A 10,029-nucleotide genomic window follows, 5' to 3' on the forward strand; every position below is an offset into this window, starting at 1 on the left:
AAAATGTCCAAACTAAAAAATTATGAGACATACAAAGAAAACAAGAATGTATAACACATACACAGGAAAAAAAAGGAATCGATAGAAACCATCTCTGAGGTGCTTCCTTGGTGGTCCAGTGGTTAAGACTCCACACTTCCAATGCAGGGGGCACACCCATCCCTGGTCAGGGAACTAAGATCCCACATGCCATGAGGTGTGGACAAAAAAAGAAAAAAAGAAAAAAAAAAGAAATCATCTCTGAGAGGGCCCAGATGCTCCGCTCAGAAAGACTTCAAAGCAGCTATTACATATAGCTTTAGAGAACTAAAAGAAATTATTTTTTAAAGAATTTATGTTGGGACTTCCCTGTTAGCACAGTGGTTAAAAAACCCCCTGCCAATGCAGGGGGCACCGGTTGGAGCCCTAGTCCAGGAAGATCCCACATGCCGTGGAGCAACTAAGCCTGTGCACCACAACTACTGAGCCCACGTGCCACAACAACTGAAGCCCGCACACCTAGAGCCTGGGCTCCTCAACAAGAGAAGCCACCACAATGAGAAGCCTGCGCACTGCAACGAAGAGTAGCTCCCGCTCGCTGCAACTAGAGAAAGCCCGCACGCAGCAATGAAGACCCAACGCAGCCAAATAAATAAATTTTTAAAAATTTATGTTTAATGAATTAAACGAAAATATGATGACAATGATTCATCAAATAGAAAATAAAGAGACAGAATTTTTTTTAAAAAAAAAGAAAATTCTGAAGGTGCAAAGTATATCTGAAATAAAAGTTTACTACAGGGGGGCTTCCCTGGTGGTGCAGTGGTTGGGAGTCCGCCTGCTGGTGCGGGGGATGCAGGTTCGTGCCCCGGTCTGGGAGGATCCCGCATGCTGCAGAGCGGCTGGGCCTGTGAGCCGTGGCCGCTGAGCCTGCGTGTCCGGAGCCTGTGCTCCGCGGTGGGGGAGGCCACAGCAGTGAGAGGCCCGCATACCGCACCAAAAAAAAAAAAAAAAAAAAAAAGTTTACTACAGGGGCTCAAAAGCTGATTTCATCTGACAGGAGAAAAAAATGAAGTCTAACAAAGCACAGTTTTCACCAGCTGTTAATTTAGTGATCATTTTATACTACCAACATAAGTACCATGAGTCTTAAGAAATTTCAGAAAGGATAACAAAATGTAAAGGTATTAATGCAGTATTCAAGTAGAGAATTAGGAGATGATCCTCAAATGGGAAAGTAGAAAGTCGCCAAAACCTTTTGATTTAGATTTATTTTTCTTAAAATTTAACAAACATTTCTTGAACAGCTGCTATGCACTATGCTGGACAGTAAAAATATAAATTTAATTCAACAAATTCATCAATACAACAAACATTTATTGGGAACCCGCAATGTGACTCCAATATGCCAGACACTATGCTATGCTGTGTAAAAAAAAGATAAATAAAACCCAAATGGTACCTTCAAAGAGCTCAAAATCTAACAGAGAGGGACTTCCCTGGTGGTCCAGTGGTTAAGACTCCGTGCTCCCAATTCAGGGGGCCTGGGTTCGATCCCTGGTCAGGGAACTATATTCCTCATGCTGCAACTAAGACCCGGCACAGCCAAATAAATATTTTTTTTAAAGAATATTAAAAAATATCTAACAGAGAATGCAATTCAATGTGATAAATACAATTTTTTAAATGTATATAAAATTGAGGGAAAAGATGCTAGTTGGAGGATACTGAGGGGGGAAACACAGAAGGCCCTGCCAAGTGGGTGCTACCTGACCTGGATTTCAACAAGCTAACCACTGGGAAGAGGTGAGACCAGGCATATGAAACGGCATGTACACAGTCTGTGATAATATGAAACAGTGGACTAGCTTGGGAAATGACAGTAGTCACCAGTACTGCAACATGAAACAAGTCTGATGGGAGATGAGGTTGGAGAGGTAAGTCTACCATATTAAATAGCTTAAACTTTATCCTACAGGGTATAGAGAGTCACTACAGGGACTTAAGGAAGGTTTTAAATAATAGCAGATTTTTGTTTTCGAGCAATAATTTTGTATGCCAGTTATGAACTAGAAGTAGACAAGATAGGAAAGAAGGAAATCAAGTAGCTCTAAGGCAGTGGCTATGAAGGTGGAAAGGACAAATTTGAGAGACAAAGACGGAACAGAATCAACTGACTTAGGGATCAGTTCTCACTACATCAATGTGCGTCATGAAGCACTTGATCTAGATAAATGCTGATACTGTGTTTTGCTTCTGTAAAATCCTGAGACAGCTCAATATGATGCAAAGGACATTAGCCTGGAAAGCTAAGAAAGGGAGGGAAAAGAATAACAGTTTAGTTTTAGACCAACTAAATTTAAGATGCCAGTCAGGGCTTCCCTGGTGGCGCAGTGGTTGAGAGTCCGCCTGCTGATGCAGGGGACACGGGTTCGTGCCCCAGTCCAGGAAGATCCCACATGCCGCGGAGCGGCTGGGCCCGTGAGCCATGGCCGCTGAGCCTGCGCGTCCGGAGCCTGTGCCCCGCAACAGGAGAGGCCACAAGAGTGAGAGGCCCACATACCGCAAAAAAAAAAAAAAAAAAAAAAAAAGATGCCAGTCAGATATGCATGAGCTGTTTGAAAAGCGCCGGATGCAGAAACCAGAATTCAAATTCTGGAGAGAAAGCGAATCAATGAATTATTATGTAGAAGTGATTAAGCCAAGGAAGTCTAAAAATGGCCTGGAGAGAGAGTGTAAAGTTGAAGAGAGACACCCATTGGCAATTTAATTTTAGAGAAGGCCAGGTAGGTTAATCAGAGAAGCTGAAAAGATCCCCAGGAAAGAGATGAAATAAATGGTATAGCAACAAGTCCTATCCTATTTGAAATATGGCAGAGTAAAATCAGTATTTCCTCCTCTCTTCAAAATCATTTTAAAAATTTGAAAAAGAGCAAGAAAACCCCATCTTTGATGAAGCTAGGAGATATCTGAAACCACAAAACAGATGGGATAGCTGCCAAAGTATAGATCAAACAGGAATGTGGGAGCAAACAGCAGAGAAAATCCCCATGTAGGGCTGCAAGCACAGAAAGACCCGTCAAGGCACATTTCTCCCAGGTGAGAGGAAGCCACTAAAAGGCCAAAGCAAAAACCCCTACAGTTCAAGTGGGGCACACAAACTGGTGGAGAGAGATTCTTTGGACCAGATTTGGTTCCAAAAAGCAGAAAAGCCCAAACAAAGAAATCACACAGAGAAGCCATATTCATGGAAAGCAGACTCTGTTTGTGTGGCAGGGAAAAAAGAGAGTTGCATAGTGAATAGACCTACTGCAGCCTACAGACTGGAGGACTGTAATAGCTAAAATAAGCTCCCCACACACAACCATGAATCATGAGAAAAATTCCAGTTGGCTTTGCACACAGCCCAAGAATAAGAAGTTGTGCATACAAATGAACTTATCTATGAAACACAAACTGACCCACAGACATAGAGAACAGACTTGTGGTTGCCAAGGGGGAGGGGGGTGGGAGAGGGTGGATTGGGAGTTTGGGATTAGCAGATGCAAGCTATTATACACAGAATGGATAAACAACAAGGTCCTACTGTACAGCACAGGGAACTATATTCAATACCCTGTGATTCACTATAATGGAAAAGAATATGAAAAAGAATGTATATACGTACGTATAACTGAATCACTTTGCCATACAGCGGAAATTAAGACAACACTGTAAATCAACTATACTTCAATAAAATAAATTAATAAAAAAAGAAGTTGTGCATAAAAATATTCACTAAGCACTGCTTGTACTAGTGAAAAATTGAAACCAATGAAATATCCATCAATCAAAAAAAATCAATAAATTCTGATATTCCTCTAAGAATATACTATTACAACATGGCTGAAAGGAATGAACTAGAGTATATATATGTAACCACGTCGTTAAAATTCAAAAACACATTGTTGAACAAAAAAAGCAAGCTGCAGAATGATACAAATAATATGATGACATTTATATAAAACGTCCTTTAAAACAGTGATATAATCATATGTAATAACAGCATAAAACATATATAGTAATAATAAACACCAAAATCAGGGTAATAGTTATCTCTGGAATTGGAAGGAGAGAAATGACACCTGGGAGGGGTGCTCAGGGACTTCAAATGTATCTGTGATACTCCATTTCTTTTCCAAAAATCTGAAGCAACTACAGCAAAAATATTAGGATTTGATAGAGCCAGGTATGCATTACGTTATCCTCTGCAAGTTACCCTCTATGCTTGCCTTAGGAACCCAGCTGCCACCCTGTGAGGAAGCACAGACTAACCCACGTGTGGGGACTTCACAAAAAGACCCCCGTGGAGAGGGATCAAGGGGCCCAGCCTACAGCCAGCATCTACTACCAGATGTCTGCGTGAACAAGCCTTCAGAAGATTCCAGCCCTGGCTTTTAAATCTTCTAGGTGGAGCCCCAAACTCATGGAGTAGAGACAAGCTGTCCCTGAAATCCAAATTCCTGGTTCACTCCTGAGCATAAATAAATGGTTATTTTATACCACCAAGTTTTAGGATAACTTATTACAAAGGTAACCAGAACACCCAAATGTTAGACTGAACTGAAAAGAAAAATATTTGTATATAAATGTATAACTGAATCACTCTGCTGTACAGCAGAACACAACATTGTAAATCAACTATACTTCAATAAAATAAATTTAAAAAAAAAAGAAAAATATTTTCAGTGCCTAGCATAAGGCCTCAGTCCTGTTTGCTAAATTTACAAAACTGTCAACAGGGCTAAACTTACCTCAGTTTAATAATTTATATAGTTTCTTACCTCCAAACTGCCAGAATGTGTTGCCCAATGTAAAGGGGTAAATTTATGGAGAACATCAACTTCATTAATGCTGGCACCACGTTCTACTATTTCTGAAAGCTGCTTTACATCTCCAGCGCGTACTGCATCATGTATGCTACCAAAATGCACTTTCTTCCTGGCACCTATTGAAAAACAAAATTGCTTAAAATACATTACAAAACTAAAAAAAGACTAAAGCGACGATTGAACTGAAAGTACAAAATCACTTTGGCTTTCCAAATAATTTACTACAAAGATGTTTGTGATTAACATCTTAATCTGACTTCAATTTCATCTCTAATATGTAAAGAGCACGGACGTTGTCACCCCCATCCATACAGGAAAAAAGCAGAACAAACAAAGTCAACAACTTTTCTTGCACTCATCAAAGAATTGAGGTCTCAGGACAAACGGCCACCCTGAATTTGGAGAGACAGGCAAATACAGAGAAACACGGTCAAGTTCAGCTTACCTGGAGCAGAAGTCACTAGAACCATAAGCTTCTAAAAGCACTTAAATAGTAATTTTGACAAATTGCTGGGGTCTGGGTATGTAGTAGCCTAACAGTGAGAAACTCCTCAGGGCCATAGTCTTAGGAGGTCCCCTCATTTTCATAGCTTTTTACCTTCAAGACTCCACCAGGTTATCACTGTGAAAAACCAAGAAAAATCACCTCATGTCTTTGGTAAAGGAGGAGAGAGGTAACCATTTTGAAATCTGCCCAGGTATTCTCTGTAACAAAGGCCTACTCTCCAGTGAAAAAGACTTTACCAGAACCTTATCTCACATAGGCAAATATATTTTACTAATATTTTTCATATCTTTCTCATATGTCCTACACTAAGAAAGGAATGGCAGGTCACAATTTTTACTTCATATATTCTAGTGTCTTATATTTTATAATATAGTGTTCCAAACATCAAGACCGGACTGTCACCCTTACTGTACCGTGAAATATTTTAATGTGCATTGTGAACCAGAAGTAATAAAAGTATCTAAGCACAAACAGACAGTTGTTGAAGGAAGAAGTAAATAGTTCAATCAAAGCATTTCCTAAACCAAACAAACAGGCACAATTCCTGAACTCAAACTGTTTTGAAAAGAACTCACCAACACCTCTGGCAGATAATCTATGCAGCCTTGTATTACTATTTATCTATGTATATGTCCTCTCTCCACAATTAGCATATTAATTTCTTGACGGCTGAAATCATATCTTATACCAACCCTTAGCAAAATGCTATGCATTTTACTCAAAAGTCCTTTGAGCATGTACCATATGCCAGGCACTACAATAACACAATGAATAGACATGGATTTAAGACATTTTCTTTCCACTGACACTTTAAAATCTATTGGGATAAATTTGATGAAATCGAAAACCTGACAGTAACATCCTAAGAGATTACAGGTAAATAAAGGAGGAGGAGGAAACACTCGAGCAAGTCTTTGAAGAACAATTAAGATCTATGCATACGGGGAAGAGAGTAAGGAAGCACCCCGAGAAAACCAAACCACTTGGTAAATGTTTAATGATGTTAATCCCCTAGGTCAGACCTTCATTATTCTCCTTTATGTTTGTTTTTTTTTTTATATTTTGGCCATGCCGTAAGGCATGTGGGGTATTAGCTCCTCGACCAGGGATCGAATCCGTGCCCCATGCAGTGGAAGCACGGAGTCTTAACCACTGGACCTCCAGGGACTTCCACTATTCTCCTTTAAACTAGTACTGCAAGATCTACAAATGATGTTCTACCCACTCTAATACATTTTATACAAGGTAGCTCTAATCCATCGTATACAAGGACACTATTCTGATCACTTCATTCCTCCACTCTGAACTGCTTCTGGTAATCCACTGCTAGTCTAGAGAATCAAATCCAAACCCTCAGTATGACAGTCTATGCCCTCCCATAATTTGGCTCCATCTAATTTGACAGCCTTTTTTCTCACCACATTCCGTTCCAATTTATTCATTCATCCACCCATCCATCCACTCAACATTAATCTGGTATCTACCATAAGGATAAAAAGATAAAGAAGACATGGTCTCTATCCTCAAGGAACTCAGAGAGATATACAAACACAAATTACAAAACGATGTAGTAAGAGCAATGACAGAAATATTCATAAGAAGTTATGAAAGCACAGAAGACTTCTAACTCAGCTAGGGTAGGAGGGAAGGAGAGCAGAAAAAGATTCCTAGAGAAGGTAACACCTAAGATGAATCTTCAAGGATTAGCAGGAATTTGCCAGGTGAAATGGATGCGGGGAAAGGCATCCTGGACAGATCAAGAAACTATAAAAATACCCACCCTATTGTTGAAGCATAAAGTGGAAGGAAAAGAGGCTAGAATTAGACAAGAGGCAGGCTGTGCTGGAACTTGCTGAACTTGAGCAGAGAGTGGGGAGTCACTGAGGGATTTTAAGCAGAAGAATAAGAATGATCAGATTTGTAATGCTGAGTTTATATGGCTGGCTGCAGTGAGGCGAATTCATTGAGCAAAGGGCAAGAGTAAGAGACTCAGGGAGACCATGTAGGAAGGTATCTACAGTAGTCTACACCAGAGAGGTGGAGACCCTCAACCAAGTGAATGGCAGTAGGAACAGAAAAGGAGACAGATTCAACATGTATTAAGGAAGCAGGATGAATTGAACTTGGATGAATATAGTGAGTGGAATACGGGAAAAGTAACGGGACAACTCCAAGGTGTCTGGCTTAGTTACATAAGTGGTGTACTGCCACTGAGATAGCGAACACTAAAGGACAGAGAGGGCATATGAATACAAAATTATATTCTGAATGTGTTGATCTTGAGGTGCCCATGGAAGAGTTCTAGAAAGGAGTTGTACATATGAGTCTGCAGCTCCAGTGAGAGGTCTGGAGTTGAGTTCTCAGTGTTAGCTGTGTCTCAGTATCAAGCAGCTTTTTCTGATCCCCAACCTCACCCTATACTGGAGCCAATGGCTCTCTACTCTTCTTTATAGCATTCATCACACCAGTAATTACTTGCTGAGTATTCATCTTCCCCACTAGAAGGAAGGAATGTGCCTATCTTCTCTGCTTACATATCCTTAAGACAAAGCACATAATAGGCACTCAGTAAATATTTACTGGATGACTGAATGAATAACAGATTCCGGGGTCATCACTAGGGTTGAAGCCATAGTACATGACAAGGAAAAAAGAACTAATGATGGCACTATCCAAGGAAAAAAGCAACGTTTTAAGAAGAGGATAGAAGAAAATTCAGGGTAGATAAGTAGATAGATAGGTTGGTAGGTAGGTAGTAGGTAGGCAGATAGATAGAGTCAGTAGAGTGGAAGGAAGAAAATGAGATAAGTCTAATATTATCTCCAGAGTCACATGCTGCAGAGACGGTAAGAACTTAAAAGGGTCCATACATTTTAACAAGAGTTGACGTCAGCTGGGAACGAAGTCTCAGGAATGCGCGCAGATAGAAAAATAAAAAAGGAAGTAAAGCTGAAATGAGGAAGGATGGGGGCCAGGTGAGGAGCTTTGGGACCTACTGAAAACAGGTCAATTAAGGGAAATGAGGAGTGACAGGTGAGAAAAGGAACTGCCAGAAGGGGCAAAACTCCTGTGAACTGAAGTGAGAAAAGGAGTGTGGCAGAGACGAGGGCCAGTGAAATAAGCTGACTCACACGGGGTCGCAGTTTCCACGGAGAAGGTGGAGGGGCCTAAACCGGTCACCCCGGGCATGGTGCGACCCCTCGGACTCCGGGGAGGAGTCGAGTCCAGGCCCCTGCTGCTGCGGCGGTCTTCGCTCGCTGTCACCCACGAGCCAGTGCAGCAGCGGCTGTCTTCCTCGTCGTCGCTAGGCCCGGGGACGCCGTCCCCTGTCGTTCTCTCCCAGGAGCCCCGGCAGCGGGAACCTTCGTCTTCGCTTTCTCTCTCCCAGAAGCGGCGGCGGCGGCTGGCGTCTTCGCTGACGCTCACCACGGAGGAGTCGCTGGCCACGTAGCCGCGATCTTCACTCACCCCCTCCTCCCAGGAACTGCTGAGGCTGCGGCCGCCATCCAAGAACCCTCCCAAGAACCACTGAGGCGGAGGCTGTGGTCGTCACTGCCTCTCTCCCCGGAATCGCCGGTTCGGGGACCCCGGACCTCCCTGACTCCCTCCCAAGTCCCACTGAGACGGAGGCCGCGGTCTTCTCTGACCGTTCCCCCGGAGTCACTAGTGGGGTGGCTTCCGACTTCAGTTAAACTCACGTCGCTGCTGCGGTCTCCCCTTACTCTCTCCCATGAGTTGCTGGGACGGTGGCCACCGTCTCCCCTGACTCTCTCCTGAGAGACACTGCGACGGTGGCCCAGGTCTTCACTGACCCTTCTTGAGACATTGCGGGAGAAGCCGACGTCTTCACTTGCTCTTCCTGTCGGTACCCTGCAGCGGTGGTCGCTGCCTCCACGGATTCTTTCCCTGTCTTCGCTACGACTAAAGCCCTGGCCTTCGCTAACTCTTTCCCTGGACTGGTTGCCGCGATGGCCGTGCCGGCCGTTTATCCTCCACACGCGACGGCTGGTGCGGCGGCCGCCGTCTTCGGTTGCCACTCCCAGCGATTCGCTGTGGCGGCGGCCGCCGTCGGCGAGTACCCTTTCCTCTAAGTCGCTTTCCAGCGTCCCGACTCCAGCCACCTGGTTGCAGGGGTGGTGGAGCCGTCGCCTTGGAATTGAGTATACTTCCGGCGTGCTGCGGTAATTTCCGGTTCCTCGCAGTCATGCGTCACTTCCGGCTTCGCTGCAAAAAAAAATTTTTTTTTTTTTTCTTTTTTTCTTTTTTTTCCCCCAAGGCTTCTCCTCTAGAGATGGTGGAATGGACCGGTTTTCGGTGGAATTCCGCTCGGTCTCACATTCAGCCTGTCTAGGCCCCGCCTCTATAACGGCCTGGCATAGGTCGCGCCCGCCGTGGCTCGGCGACGCACGTGGAGACTCCAGGACTGCAGTCGGCGTAGGTGACCTGCGTGTGTGCCTCGGGCCGGGCAGGGCCTTTTATCCTCGGCAAACCGAGTGTCATTTATCAGTGCTGGTTGGAGCACTGGAGAAAATATATTCTTACCCTATCATTTAATAAGTATGGACAAAAGACCTAACGGAGGAGTTAGCAGCTGCAGCGCTATCATTGTTGCGTGTTACTACTGCCAGGCTCTTTGATAATCGCTTGGTACTAATTCTCACACTAATTTTG

The 10,029-nt window shown here is 43.4% G+C and overlaps 1 protein-coding gene across 2 annotated transcripts in view; it reads right to left on the bottom strand.

Annotated features, from left to right (window-relative positions):
* Positions 1 to 8,591, bottom strand: part of ANKRD42 (ankyrin repeat domain 42) — a 63,068-nt gene extending 54,477 nt beyond the window's left edge. For both annotated transcript variants that reach the window (XM_082627355.1, XM_082627356.1), the window contains exons 1-2: positions 8,490 to 8,591; positions 4,803 to 4,966 (exon numbers count right to left, since the gene is read on the bottom strand). In XM_082627355.1, the coding sequence (XP_082483481.1) occupies positions 4,803 to 4,966; positions 8,490 to 8,547 (222 nt within the window). In that variant the 5' untranslated portion in view covers positions 8,548 to 8,591. The remainder of the gene's footprint in view (positions 1 to 4,802; positions 4,967 to 8,489) is intronic.
* Positions 8,592 to 10,029: the final 1,438 nt, after the last annotated feature.

The sequence above is a fragment of the Mesoplodon mirus genome (genome assembly GCF_964341445.2).
Source record: "Mesoplodon mirus genome assembly, chromosome: 7".
In the NCBI taxonomy this organism is placed as follows: domain Eukaryota; kingdom Metazoa; phylum Chordata; class Mammalia; order Artiodactyla; family Ziphiidae; genus Mesoplodon; species Mesoplodon mirus.